This window comes from Rhinolophus ferrumequinum, chromosome 22 (assembly GCF_004115265.2).
Source record: "Rhinolophus ferrumequinum isolate MPI-CBG mRhiFer1 chromosome 22, mRhiFer1_v1.p, whole genome shotgun sequence".
NCBI classification, from domain to species: Eukaryota; Metazoa; Chordata; class Mammalia; order Chiroptera; family Rhinolophidae; genus Rhinolophus; species Rhinolophus ferrumequinum.
The window spans coordinates 24,810,758-24,825,671 of record NC_046305.1 but is presented as its reverse complement, the minus strand read 5'-3'; the positions used below and the strand labels follow the sequence as shown (position 1 = coordinate 24,825,671).

Sequence of the window (14,914 nt, the reverse complement as noted above, 5' to 3'; positions counted from 1 at the left end):
TGGGATCATGTGCTGATCTGCAGAGGCAGCCCAGGCAGCTGTATCCAGGCCACAGCCAGGCGGGAGGATGGGGGAGAGGGGAGTGTCAGGAAAACATGGGTCCAGCCTTACAGAGGACAGAAGAGCAAGTGCTGTCCTGGAACCTGCAGTAGAGGGAACAAGAGAGGGAGGGAGTCCATCTAGGCCTGTGTGGGGGTCCCTGAGCCTACGGTAACCAAATGTGCTGGTTTACCCAGGACTGTCCTGAATTTAGCGCTGAACATCCTACATCCTGAGGAAACTCTCAGTCCCAGAAAAATTGGGACAGTTGGTTACCCTACCTGGGACTCAAGAGCTGAAAGCACTGCCGACTTATCCATGAGACAGAGTTGGCATATAACGCCAGGGGCCCACAAAAAAATGTTTTAATTTCTTTTAAAATCAGGAGAAAAAAATGAACTTTTAGGTTGAAGAATACTTTAATATATGATACTAATGTATTTGTCTTGATACCAATGGTATCACAAAATATAATTCCCAATAGCTTGTTATGGAGGAAGGAGCCCACGGCCCCGAAGACAAAAATGCTTAGGACCCACAAGAGCCACAGTGTGGCCCTGGCTGAAATGCCTGTCAGGGACCAAGGTCAAGGCAAGAGGACTCTCATACTGGGTCTATCCCCACCACCCAAACTTCCCTTTGCACTGCCGGGCAGATCACTACGGATGATGATGGCACAGTAGTGCTTACTGTGTACAGACACTGTGCTAAGTACTTCCAGATGTGTGATCTCATTTCATCTCCACAACAAATGTATAAAGAAGGCCTTGTTATCTGCATTTCGCAAAGAAATCTGAGTCTCGGTGAGACTGACTTGCCCAAGTTCACAGAAGACCAAAGGCATGGCCAGATGTGCGGGGCAATAGGGTCTCGTGGGGAAGAGCAGGGACTCTGGGTAATAACATACCTCCCTCACTGAGTTATTCTGGGGATTAAATGAGATGGTGACTATGAAGTCTTAAGAGCAGTGTCTGGCTGTTGGTGATTTTTATTATTAAAATGAGGCATTCCAGGGCTTAAACCAAAGTCACTGTAGCTCCAAAGCCGCAGGCCTCCTCCCTGCTCCTGACTCACCCCAGATGACCTGCTCCTGCTTGTAGACTGAGATGGCCCCCTAAAGGAAGGAGGGACACCTGCTGGCAGCCGGGAGAGTCTGCTGACATCACAGCCATACACACGTTGCTGCTCTGGGCTGGCTAGACAGCTGCTGAGTCTGTCCCAGACTGTACTGTGCTTGTTCTGGTGTTTCTTAGTATGTGTGTATGTCTTCCCTCCTCAGATAACCTGTGGGCTCCTAAGGACGGGACCACACCCCATCTGTTTCATGTCCCAAGGTGCCTTTCACTGTCCTCAACCTACAGGCCACTCAATCTATACTGTTGACTGACTGTCTACTGACCATCTGCTCTACATTTTTGTTTTTAATCTCTTTCCAGTTTCTCAAATACCCCTCTCCTTTATTTCCCCTCTTCATCCCCCCAAAGCAGCCCCAATTCCACAAGGTTCTGCATGTACAGTGGGCTCCACGCTGAAGCCCCTTCCCTCCTTCCTCTGCTGGGAATAGCCTATCAGAGAACACAGTTCAGGAGTTTCCAACCCTTTTATTTCTGGGACACTGAACAGCCCCTCGGAGGGACCTGTGGGAATCTACCCTTCATTACCAGGGGTGCGGCTGGGGAAGCCATCCAGAGCACAGGCCCTTCTGGGCCTGGGAAGGGACCCTGTGGTGAGGCCCCCTGGGGCTTCCTTTTCCCACTGGTTGAGCCCATCACAAAGGGACCCATGAGCCTGGATATGGTTCGCTCATTGAGCAGGGCATTCCAGTCTGCTGGGTGTTTGCCCTTTCCTTCAGAGGTTCCTATTTAGGACAGGCCTGCCGGAAACACCGAGTGTTAGGGGTCCGCCCAGCTACCGGGCTGCAGGCCTGCACGGAAGGGGCCTGCAAATGGTCATTCTCATGCAATAAAGGCTCTCCTCCCTGACACAGGTCCACAGAGGTTTCCACTCAAGAGGCAAGAGAATTACTGCTGACAGATTTGCTAAGAGCTAAGAAAGAGGAAATGTGGCAAAGGCTCATGGTAAATGGCTTCCTGGGTAGTTTTTGTTTTGTTTTCTTGAATTGTATGAGGTATAGACCAACTTGAGCTCAGCTCAGATGGGGTCTTGTTGATGAGCAGAGAAAGCAAGCGATGAGTCATGAGACAAAGTTGCAGAGGTTAGAACTGACCTTAGTGCTGTTTTAGAATAGTTATCACTCTGCAATTCGGACAAGCCTAACTATCCTCCAAGAGGCCCCCAGCCACACACCCAGTTCTCTGAAATAGAAGAGGAAGCAGTGATGAAAGGAACGACTATATCTTGTATGTCAAATCTTAGAGCTGTAAAGGGGCTGTAGAGCTTCTCTGGTCTCACTTCATGATTTCCCAGATGAGGAAACTGAGGCCCTGAGAGAGGAAGTGACTCCCCAGAGGTGACAGGTCATTTGATGGTCTTGCATTTGTTCTCACCAGGAAGTGGCAAGGAGCTGCCATAGGGTTGGCTTCCAGCCAAGGTCCGCAGCCTCTTGCAGCCCCTCTGGGTACAGGGCAGTGGGAGGTTCTCCTGGACCTGACTGATGTCCATGGCTGGGTTCTGGCCTGGGAATGACCCCGGCTGCTCTGCCCTCTCCCTACCACCCTATGAACAGGATTTTATCTGACACCTCTGTGGAGGTGAGTCCCGTGCTCAGCCAGGTCCTACCAGGGGGTACAGAAGAAGCACAGTCGTCAGCCATCAGGTTTTTCTCCCTCCAGGGAGCAGCTAATTGGGGAGATGGATTTAACATGTGTTAATTATTATTTAATAATTACATAATAAAAGACAGCACATAATTACACGTAGCCATGTAGGCTATGAAGGCACCTTCGTAGGGTCCGGCAGTAGTGGATTTAACATTAGCAAGCAGCTGCAGAGGTCCATGGCATTTAGGAATTTGTGGCTTTGCTATGGCAGGAATCTGAGGCTTTGGGGCCATGGGGCTGCTGTTTGGGGGTGAGTCCCTGAGCTAGTGAGTGAGCCTAGCTACCCACCCACACCCCTTCCTCAGCCAGCTTATTGCCTCCTCATTGGCTAAGGGAAGAGAATAAACAGAACTCCTGTGAAGTGATAAAGCCTTTGTCTGCTTGTGAAAAGTATCCATTAAGTGGCAATGATGTTACAAAAGGCCCATCAACTGAAAGTATGAGGAAATACACAGGAAACAGGACACTTGGTAGAAGTATGATTTAGAAGAAAGACAAGGACTAGAATAAACCTGTACATACCTGTCTCCATTTGGGAATTAAAATGTCAGGGATCTAATGTATTAGGAGACCAGAGAATGAGGAGATTGCTATGTAATTTCATCAGGAAACTACACAGAGAAGACAGAACTAGGGGGGAGATAGGGGCTGTGTATACAGAAGAAACTGTACAGTGGTGTAGAGAGAGGTGGACAAGCTGCTGCCCAGAGACCAGATGCCATCAATAAAGTTTTACTGAAACAGCCAAACTTATCCTATGACTGCTTTGTGCTACGATGGCAGAGTTGAGTAGCTATGACAGAGACTGTATGGCCTGCAAAGCCTAAAGTATTTATTATTTGGTCCCATCCAGAAAATGTTTGCCAACCACTGTTGTAGATAAAAGAATGAACAAACTCTATGGCATGTGGACCAATCCAGAATAAGTGCTCAAGAAAAGGGAAAAAGGAGATTGGCTCACAGGGGTCGGACTTCGTATGCCTGGAATGATAGTAACAATACATGCATTTGGGTGGGTTTGATCATTTCCAAAACACTTTTGTACCCATTATCTCATTTTGTTTTACCTTTGCATTAATCCTATGAGGCAATAAAGGATTTTTATCCCAAATTTAAATGAAGAAACTGAGGCTCAAAGAGGTTATCTGACTTTCTCAAGATCCCTTAGTAATGCGGGTCAGAACCCAAACACATGCTTATGTTCATCCTGTAGGTATTACCTGAGCATCTACTAATTGCCAAACCAGAACTAGGCTCTAGGATGTCACGGTGGACAAGACAGGCATAGATGCTTCTCCCACAGAACTCAGTCCAAATGGAAATCCAAGACTCACTGCACTGTAATTCCTGGAGAAAGTAAGGTCTTTTTATCCTCTATAGACCATGGGGAACCACTGAAGATTCTTGAGCAAGTATTTATTACCTGTTTCATGCTCAGTGCCACTGGACATAGAGAAGAAATAGAAGTATGGTATAAGTCATTAAGGAGCTTCAGTCTAGCTGGTAAGAAAAACCAAGACAGATGGCCTAGTTGGAGGTTAATATAAGTAGATGCTTATTTAAGTGACAGATAGTATAGTGTTAGCTTTAGATGTAGGTTAGTTTTAATCTTGCTCGGGCTCAGTTTCCAGCATAATAATAGTACATTCCTCATAAACCTTTGGTGCGGATGAAATGAGCTAATACGCGCTAAGTGAGTAGAACAGTGCCTGGCACAGAGTTAGCCAGTAAATAAGAATAAGGGTCATCATCATCGCCAGTCAGGACTGGGATGATCAGAGAGGCCTGGACAGATGAAGGCACTAGAGATGAGCAGACAGGCGTGATATGACAAAATCAGCATGTGGCAAGGAGAGGCTGACAAGTTCAAATAGAAGGAGATTGGAATTTCTGGCAAAAATTAGATTTGTGTGAAAGAAAAAATAGGCATGGATATATCTAATGGCTCCAGCACTGAGGGTGGGACACACAGTCTCCTTGGCCCATTCCTCACCCTGCGGGTGGGGGTTCCCTCCTTGCTGGAACTTTCTTGGACTGCCCTGTGCCCACCTAGGGATACTAAAAGCCACAGGATTCGCTCAGCGCCTCTGCTTCCCAGATCATTGGGTCACTTCCCAGTGACCAAAATTAAGACTTTACGTATGTCATTGATTAGAATGCATAATTAACAAATGTTGTGGGGTTTTTTTTGTTGTTGTTGTTGTTTGTTAAAGTAAAATTCAACTTAGGGGAAATCTGCTTGGAGATAGGCCCCAGACCACAAGGGCATGGTGTTCTTTATTTTGTGTGAAGGGTATTTTGATAGAAAAGTTTGAGGATCACTGTCAGAGACATCTCTGCCCTGACCCCTAGCACCCAACCTCTTCACTTGGCTGTACCCCAATAACCTTGAGAGCTAAGAGAGGAACAGCCCTTTCCATGGCTTAGGACATGTGAGCACACACCTGTTTTTCCCTAGTGCCCTGGACATGCTGGGTGCATTGGGAACAGCTAAACCGTCTGCAACCAACACGAGGACTTCATCAGAGCAAGTGAATTCCATGTCAGATGCACCAAGATGTGTAAACCCCCGAGGAGTGATGTCACAGGCCAAAGCCTATATTTGTTAAATCATAACAGAGTGAGTTCCCCATTCTGTGTCCATCTTGGCCCACCCCAGGAGACAAATCTCTATCCACCTGGTTCCTAGTTTTGTGCCCATGGACGGATATACATCTTTCACTTTGAGGACTTGAGAATCTGGCAGGTGAATAGAAACTGGGGTCCTTGCCTTATTCTCTAGAGATTACTATAATATTGATCTTGTTCACACAGCAGACACTGCCTTTTAGTTGAACCCTTGGGGGCAGTAGACGTCTGTGGGTCTATGCAGCTGGATGGGGCCATTGAGGGTTAAAATTGCCTGTGAAGGGTCTATATTATACTTTTCAACTATTTCTGCACATCACCTGGGGGATGTTTTAAATCCTTATGCCCAGGCTGTACCCCAGACCAATTAAATCAGAATTACCAGGATGGAGCCCCGGTGCTGTGTTTCTAGAGATCTCCCAGATGATTCCACATGCAGCCACATTTACGAACCACTCGTCTAGATTCTCTGCCATGCCTTGGATGGGAAAGGACAAGTGGGCCCCATGGCTGTGGCCGGCTGGCTGATTGGCTGGCCTACTTTGGGAGGTGATTCATTTAGTCCATGGGTCAGACTTTGTCTGCCAGATTTGGTGTGGGCAGCAGCCAGCGCAGCCCTGGGTGCTGACATCCCAGGGTGTGGCACTTGACGTGTTGGCCACACAGGGCTGCTGGCACTCCCAGACAGGGTGTTGAGGTCTGGATGGCTGTCTTCTGCGTCAGTCCTAGAAGGGGTTCCCATAGCCACTTGTGTCACTCCCCCAGGTTTGTGCGGGGGAGAAGAGATGGTTTACCTCCTGAAGGAAAGGGGAACAGGAAGAAGACGAAACCGTGGGTTAAGGCATCTCTGACTCTTGCTGTATTCCAAACCAGGCCTGGAATACTGGCCTTTGAAAGCTAGGACACAGCTGCCTTTTCTTACAGGAAAATGGCTGTAGCTCAGTGGGAAACTGTGAGAGACCTTTCAGGAGCTTCTAGAGTGTTCTTCCCATGCTTTAACTCTTGTATGTAGATGAACATGAGAAAGCCATTCCCTCTTGAGGAATGACATCCTGCGTGCTTCAGAGATCCACAGAACAGAGTGCATAATAACAACGGGACACTGGTCTTTTTGACTGGAAGCTCCCAGAGGGCAGACAGGGTCAGGCCAGGTTCCATAGAGATGTGCCCAGCAGGGTACGGGCTGGGCATGGGGCCTCCAGGAGCTATTCAGAGGGAAGAGTCAAGCTCTGAGAAGCTCCGTTATGAGGGTCCCTGAGTTGACAGTGAATAAAGACAGTCTGTGAAGCTCATACCACTTGCTACTCACCTCAAGCAAATGGGATATGTCCTGGGGAGGGCTTCACCTTGGCTGGTCTTCGACGGAATCAAGGTCCAGTTCCAGAGACCTGAGTGGCCACCTAGGAAAAGGGTGGGCCCTACATCCTGGCAACTGCATCTCATTCCAGAAGTTAGAAGTTCCTCCTTGCCATCTTTGCAGGTGACGTGGTGCCCCTGAAGTCTCTGGGCCTGACCCACTGATCCTATACATCTTGGATGAGTATTTCACAGGTCACATAATTTATAGGCCTTGGTTTAGCAGCTGCTCATCTTAGTCTGGTTGCTTGGAATTTCAGTGATCATTATGGGAGTGGTGGGCCAGCCCCTTCAGCAGAAGCACTGTCCTAGGGTGGACACGTGGTGAATTGAGAAGAACATGGGCTGTAGACTTAGGTGGACTTGGTTCTTGGCCCTACTTGGCCATTTACTAGCAGTGGGACCACAGGCATGTTTCTTAAACTCTCTGAGCCTCAGTTTTGTAATCTATAAAATAGGAATAAGATATGTAGTATGTAAGACAAGGTATGTGAAAGTACCTAGCACAGTGCTGTTATTATCAGGATCCTGGAGGAAAAGTACAGAGGGGAGCAGACAGGCCAAGGGAAGATGCTGTCATGGAAAAGGGAGGTCGACTCACCGTGCTGAGGGGTGGGAGGCCACACCAGCACTCTCTGGCAGCCACAGAACTTGACATTTTATTGCTTCCGTGGGATTGGAAAGTAGGAGGAGGAAGTGAAGGCATACTGCTGAGCGTGACACAGGCAGGTTTCCTGAAGGGAGGAAGGCCAGGGCAGGGTCTCCTGGGGGTGCCCTTTGTGTTCGACTGGGTGGTGTGTGATGGCAGGGTGGCTGTGAAATCCCCCACCCAAACAGATACCCCTGAACAGTGTTGGATGGTGTTAGAGAGGCAGGCTAGGGAAGACAGTCTCCCACCCCTCTGGGCCTCAGTTTTCTCTTTTGCTGAGAGAGACTCCTGACCCGCCCTGAGATCAGGCAAATTCTGTGTGAGTTTTTACTAACTAACCTATTTATCCCCCCAAACTGTGGCTCCTGCACTCCCATCCACACGCAGATAGCATCAAGACAAAACTGGGAAGGTGGGTAGCAATGAACTTGAGAGAAATCCAGAGGATTGACCAAAGGACAGAGTTGCTTTGACCCCAGAATTCACCCCTGAACTCCCTCCATAGTGTGAAGGGCATTGACCTCCATCTCCTCAGCTCTGTGCTTCCCGTACCTTCCCTGGGCGTTGGACGGGGCGGGGGGGGTGGGCACTAGGAGAAGCGATGAGAAGAATAAATCATGATGTTATAGGAAGAACACAACAGAACACACCTGGAATTTCCTTTTAGTTCTGCACACGCTGACTGTGGGCTTTAGGCAAGATACTGAACTTTTAGTCTCAGTTGTTTCACCTGTAAAATGGGGTAATAAACTCTATCTCACCGAGTTTTGGTTTGTGAGAATTAAATGAGATTAATGTAATGCCAAGTGCCTGCACAGAGAGGTGCTAAGTTAACAGTGATTGTCCTTCTGCCCCAGTAAAGGAGGTTTATCACCTCAATTATCATAGAGGGGCCACAGCCCCCTGCCTCCAGCACTTCATTCATTTGACAAATATATACTATTTACTTATTATGACATGGGGCCTAAACTGATGTCCCTGTGCCCTTGGTCCTCTGGGTCTGGGAGAATTCCTGTCTTTCCCATCAGCACATGCTGGCATTATATGTACTTCCTGTGTTTCCAGCTCTCTGTTGTTACTTCCCTGAAAAGATGGACCATGGCTTGCATTTCTTTGCATCTACCACAAGCATCTAAAAGCATCTTTTCCCTAGCAACCCTCCGTCAGCAAATGCAGCTGTGCTGATTCGCCAGGTTCATAGTCAGTGTCTGTATGCTGGGCACTTTCACATTGACCTCACAACAAACCTGAGGGGCAGGTATTGCTCCCATTTTACAGGTGAGGAGACTGAGGCTTAGAGAGATTGAAGTTACTTCCCCAGGTATGGCCAGCCCTGAGTCCATGCAATTCATTTTTTTTAAAAGACTCACTGGCTTGCCTTTAATTAGTTTTAACCCTTAAGCTGTTAAAAGTGGAATTAATCAGAGGGCAAGTGTGTAGAGGAGTAATTTTCCAACACTTCTCTTATAAACTCATATTTCAGATTCTTCTTGGGAGTAAACAGACTCTTCCCTGCTTACAAGGTCATTTCTGAGTTGCAAAAAATCTCTCCATGGTTTTTCCCTGTATTCCGCCATTCAGTCTTGGCTGCCACAGTCAGACAGACAGAAAGCACGAGGTCCCTTTTTTCTTGCCTCTGCAGTAGAAACCTTAGCAGCTCCAGGTCTGGCAAATAGATTCATCCTGCAATTTGTTGTCACTGTGTGAGGCTGCTGCTCACTTCTTCTCGGTCAGAGGCATTTGGGAGGGCATGTTCATTCCCCTTGGCATCCTGAGAACCATTGTACACCCACCTTCATTTCTGTGTCTGTTCCAGAATGTCTGTAAACCCGCAGAGGAGACTAGGCGCCCGCCCACACTGCAGGAGATCAAGCAGAAGATTGCCAGCTACAACAGCCGGGAGAAAAACTGCCTGGGCATGAAGCTGGTGAGCAGGCCTGCCCACCCTGTCCTCCCCTCAGCCCCCCCGCCCCTACCTCCCATCACCCCATACTCACCCCACCCCCACCTCTGGCTCCACACCCTCTTCCTGTCTGGCTCCTCCGCTGTCTCTCTGGATTCTGGGGCTACCCCCTTGAGGTCCCCTTAATTGGGCCTCTGGAGGCCTCAGGGGTTGTAGAAGGCGGATAGCCTGGGCTGTCAGGGCTTCCTGTGCTTTAGGGAAACAGAATGGGCTTTAGAGGAACATACAGATTCAGTCTCTGGCTCTTCCCCTTTTCCCCTTGTGACTTTGAGAAACTTTCTTAATTTCTCTGAGCCTCAATGTAAAATAGTGATGAAATGCCCTTTTGTCAAAATTCTCGTGGGAATTAAATGATATACAATGGCCAAGAGTCCCACTTTGCTTGCCCCGAGGAAGCCCTGGACGGGCATTACCAGCTCCTCTTTCTCCCCGTCTAGGTGGTTGCACAGGTACAGCCTGTGTCTGGGGGAAGCTTCCTTAGGTTGTGCGGAGCTCAGAGGGGCTGGCACCCACTTTGTACCAGGTTCAGAAAGGCCCTCTTCAGTGGGGAAGAAAGGCGAAGGTAGGAGGACCCTGCCCCCTGCTGGTGGCTGGCAGCAACTGGCTCTTTGGGGCTTCAGCCAAATGAGGCGCCAGAAAATCCCGTCACAGATGGGCTGCTGGTTTTTGGAAAAAGGCCACTCCAGACCCTGCCTCTTAGAGTGGGAACTCACCTAAGGCAATTGGCGTCTGTCTGGTGGCAGATTTGGGGTAGGCCGCCTGAGTCTCGGGAAGGACAGCCACAGTAGCCCAAGTGTCCTCTCTGGTAGCTAGATACTGTGGGCCTTCTGCTGGTCCAGTGCAGGGGAAGGTGTCTCTGCCCCTCAAGCACCTCCAGAAGGAACTCGGGGAGACAGGCGGGGTGGCACTGCCCTCACCTGTTAGAGAGGGCCCGCCCTCAGGATGGCCTGAGTGGCAGATAGGATCGTGCAAAACAGACCCACTCTGCCCCCCATGTGACATCCCCCCACTGGCAGAGTGAAGACGGCACCTACACAGGTTTCATCAAAGTGCATTTGAAACTTCTGCGTCCTGTGACGGTGCCTGCCGGCATCCGGCCCCAGTCCATCTATGACGCCATCAAGGAAGTGAATCTGGCGGCCACCACGGACAAGCGGACATCCTTCTACCTGCCGCTTGATGCCATCAAGCAGCTACACATCAGCAGTACCACCACAGTCAGTGAGGTCATCCAGGGGCTGCTCAAGAAGTTCATGGTCGTGGACAATCCACAGAAGTTTGCACTTTTTAAGCAGATACACAAGGACGGACAAGGTATGAGAATGCAGGCTCCCTCCCAGAAACCACGTCCCCAATTTTGTGCCCCCTACTAACCCACCAGGCCTGGAGGGAGGAATGGCTCTCTCTGGGTACCACAGTGAGGCCATCTGTGTGGCATCAGTTCTGTGGAAGGGCACATCGCATTCTGTGCCGAGAGTTGGACGTGGAGCTCATGTCACTCACTGTGCCCCTCAGTCTATGTGACTTCAGGAAAACCACACCCTGGGCCCCCACTTCCTAATCTGTGGAATGGGAGAGAATCCTCCCCACCGCTTCTAATCTTTTGGGAGGTGATGTGAAAGGAAACGTGCTTCAAACTCTAAGTAATCACCAAAGATAAAGGTTATTTCCCTTTTTATTCTCGTCAGGTTCATTCCCTTAGGTTGAAAGGACAGCTACCTCCAGTTATAACCACCCCACCTCTGCATGTCCAATCTGTGCCACCCATCCTGGGCCCTGCCCCCCTTTCCCCAGACGAGCTCCCAGCCCCTCTCTTGGTTTGCAGTGCTCTTCCAGAAACTCGCTGTTACTGACTGCCCCCTCTACCTGCGCTTACTCGCTGGGCCTGACACGGATGTGCTCAGCTTTGTGCTAAAGGAGAATGAGACTGGAGACGTGGAGGTAGGCCTGGGCCCCTTTGCTGGTATACGAACGCAGCCCTCTTGGCACAGTGGGTGGGTACAGGTGGGCATTACCCTCCCTGCCCCACATATGTGGGGCCATATGGCAGCAGGAAAACAACTTGAGAAAGTTGAGTTGGGTAAGTGCTGGGCCTGGGTTCTGTGTTTAATCCAGGATTGTCAACACCCTGGGTGGCAAGTCAGGGCCTGTGTCTGGCCAGGCCTGTGGAAAGAGAGGATTTCATGTGCTTTATTTCTGAAAACTCGGAGTGGAGGGAGACCGAGAAATGCCTTCCAGGGCGGCCTGAGGCCCAGCAAGCGCCATCTCTGGGTTCCACTGGGCATGGATATTTTTGAGCCATTTGTCTCTTAAAAACTGACTGCATGCCCCCCAAGGGGAGCTATCCAGTCCAGTGGTATAAACTGGGCTGAAACCAGGCAGGTGTTCCCGTGGCCTGGGATGCTTGGGAGGTACAGCCATGTGACCAGGGACAGGGGAATGTCTCACAGTGTTCATCACACTGCTATCAGTGGAAGCCTAGGGTGTGGGGGAGTCACTGTGGAGATTTGGGGGATCTAGGCAGGTGGGGATCTGCACCCTCTCCCCACTTCAACCAGGCAGTTCTGCTTCCATCTGTTTCATATATTGGAGTCTGTGGACGATTTTGTTTGGAAAAATTATTCCACTGAAAATGAACACTGCTGGCTCAGTGGAAAGTTCACAGGCCTGGGAGTTTAGAGACCTGGGTCCTGGACCTAGTTCTGCTGCCACAGCTCTGTGACCGTGGTTACAGCGCCTTCCCTCTGTGGACTTCAGTTTTCTCATTTATGCTATGTGGGGATGACACCAGATAAACCTTACTACTCCTTTGTGCTTAAAGAACTTAAGAGTCGAAACTCCTGGTGCCCAGGGACCTCAGCTTTGGTTCAGTGTGAGAGGGCAGTTCTGGGCCTTCCCTCCGAGCAGGTCTGGGCCAGCCAGGCTCTGCAGAGCTTTGCAGGTTACATTATCTCATTATCTCCTCTGCCAGCCAAGGAAGGTAGATACCCTCATTCCATGGGTGATGAGAAGGGTGGAGTGATGCGTTCAAAGTCACATGGTGGAGTCAGGCTGAAACCCAGGCTCCTAAGTGCAAGTCCAGCTCTCCTTCAAATCCTGAGGGTCTGCATGTTGGGAGCCTCTGATCACCCTGGCAGACAGATGGAACAGGCCAGCAGGCTCCCTGGACGGCCATAGCGTCTCTGTTAAGATCTCAGCTGCAAGAGAGGATATTTAACATTATTGATTCTCCCAATAAAAACATAGCTCATAGACTAGTACCTCTTGGTGATGAAATACCAGGATTTGAAATTTCATTGCTTGTATGACATGGGAAATCCAAGCTGTATTCACTGCACCTGTTTAGTCCATAGCAGACTGTGTGCAACTGTGTGAAGATGGAGGCAGCAGGGCCCCTCGGTTTGGGCAACTTCTAACCCGTCTCCTATTCTGTTTCTCCCCCACCTTCCTCTCATCTCACAGTGGGATGCCTTCTCCATCCCCGAGCTCCAGAACTTCCTAACAATCCTGGAAAAAGAGGAGCAAGACAAAATCCAACAAGTGCAGAAGAAATACAACAAGTTTAGGCAGAAACTGCAGGAGGCCTTAAGAGAGTCCCAGGGCAAACCCGGCTAACCGGTCCTGCTCCCTCTGCTCCCAGTGCCCGCGGATTTATTTTTATTATTAATTATTATTTTGCAACAGACATGTTTTCTCAGGACACCTCTGGTGGGTGCATTTGAGCCCGCCCAGCAGTCCCAGATGTGGCACAGGTGTGTGTGTGGGGCCGGGTCCTGCACACCCCATGCAGCGCCCTTCAGCGCACTGCCAGGGAGCAGCACTCGTGTGAAAGAACAGCCACTGTCCTCTCGCAGTCTGCAAGCCTTTCACAAACCAAATAGCTGCCTCTCTCGTCACCAGATCGGAACTGTTCACACCAGCTGGCAAAGAAAGAAAAAGGGGGTTAGAGATGTATGTTATTCCTCTGGCTTTTATTCTTCAATTTCCCTCTTGCTACCCGCAGTACCTTTATTTATGAGTCAAAAGTTGTAGCATATTCCTTTAGCAGGCCTGAGCTAAGCCCCCGAGAGCAGGATGGTGCTCATAAACAGATTGTTGCCTACTGGCCCCTGATGCTCAAGTCTGGAGCACCGGAGCTGAGGTTGGCTCAGAGATTTCCGGAGATACTGCAGCCTGCCCTGACCCAGCTCTGATCTCCCAAGTGTACACATAAACCCAAAGGCATATACATCTGCGTATGTGGGTACTTAGCCACATCGTTGCCACCAACTGTTTGTTTTTAAGTTACAACTTTGAATTTAATATTGCCATCATCCTCATGTTTTCACTAAGGGGAAACCAACTCTTTACCATTTTAGAAGTCTCCTGCTGAGTACGGAAATCAGGTAGTCAGAGAAAGCCAAAAAGTATTGCCGAGAAATGTGTCCAAGTGGTCTTCAGCCTTCCCCCAGCTAGAGAGCAGGGGAGGACCTGGCTGCCTTGGTTTCCCCTGGGCCTCCAGCACTGCCTCCTCCCATGGGCACTGTGGAATCTCCAGGTGCTGCCAGAGGAGCTGCCTTGATTATAGAGGGGGGAACATCCAACTCAGTCATCTTGGAGTCCTTTGTGTTCCGAAGCACAGGCCAGCCGGGGCATTGCCCTCAGTGAGCGTGGGGCTGGCCCTCCCGCTGACCTCAGTGCCTTTTGGTTTTCAGAGAAACAGGAGCAGGTTGCGCATGCTTAAAGCTCTGCTGCTGGTTTGCTCCTGCCAGCAAGTGGACCATGGCAGTGTGGGAGACAAGGCCAGGAGAGCCCTCCGTTCAGGTGTGGGATAAGCTCACAGCTCTTCTTCCTATGAAGGTCCCGTGCTTTGATTCCCGGAAATTATGTCAAACCACATTGACAGGGCGGATCACATTCCCAACTCTACATTTGTACTGGATTTTTGTTGAGGTCCAAACTTAAAAGTAAATGAGCCAAACAACTCAAGCAAGTAGCCAGGACTGCAAAGACAGTCCAGTGCAGAGGGAGGACTTGTAACTGTCAAACAGGACCGGTTTCCAACCCAGCCTCTGAGAGAACATTTCTTCGATGTCCTCTGCCTTCCCAAGTCCCTTTTGGGTGGTTTCAAGCCCAAACTTCTTTGTGTAGCCTCAGAAGTTCGCTCCCTGGCCGTTGCTGAGTCCACACTGCCCCTGATCCCAGAAAGAATGCTGATCCCCCATCATAGAAACTGTGCTAGTCTTCAGAGCTGCAAAAGCAAGACAGGCGAGCAGCTTGAAAAGATTTTTGGAACCACAAAAACCCTGGTGACCTGCCATCTCGTGCTCAGCCTTACACTTCCCTCCCTTAAAGACTCTCCCCTGCTGTATATTAAAGGGAGTGGGTAGAGGGTCCTTGTTCCTTCATGCTGCATGTCCTTTACATGGATAGAAGGCACGGCTCCTGCTGCAACCGCTGTGAATGCTGCTGAGAGCCTCCCTGGGATGGGGGTGGCTATTTTATTTTTGAGAAGAAAAA

The 14,914-nt window shown here is 49.7% G+C and overlaps 1 protein-coding gene across 2 annotated transcripts in view; it reads left to right on the top strand.

Moving 5' to 3' along the window:
- RASSF5 (Ras association domain family member 5) overlaps positions 1 to 14,914 on the top strand; it is a 69,061-nt gene extending 54,147 nt beyond the window's left edge. For both annotated transcript variants that reach the window (XM_033093131.1, XM_033093132.1), the window contains 4 exons: positions 9,269 to 9,379; positions 10,432 to 10,729; positions 11,241 to 11,356; positions 12,878 to 14,914. In XM_033093131.1, coding sequence (XP_032949022.1) covers positions 9,269 to 9,379; positions 10,432 to 10,729; positions 11,241 to 11,356; positions 12,878 to 13,030 — 678 coding nt within the window. In that variant the 3' untranslated portion in view covers positions 13,031 to 14,914. The remainder of the gene's footprint in view (positions 1 to 9,268; positions 9,380 to 10,431; positions 10,730 to 11,240; positions 11,357 to 12,877) is intronic.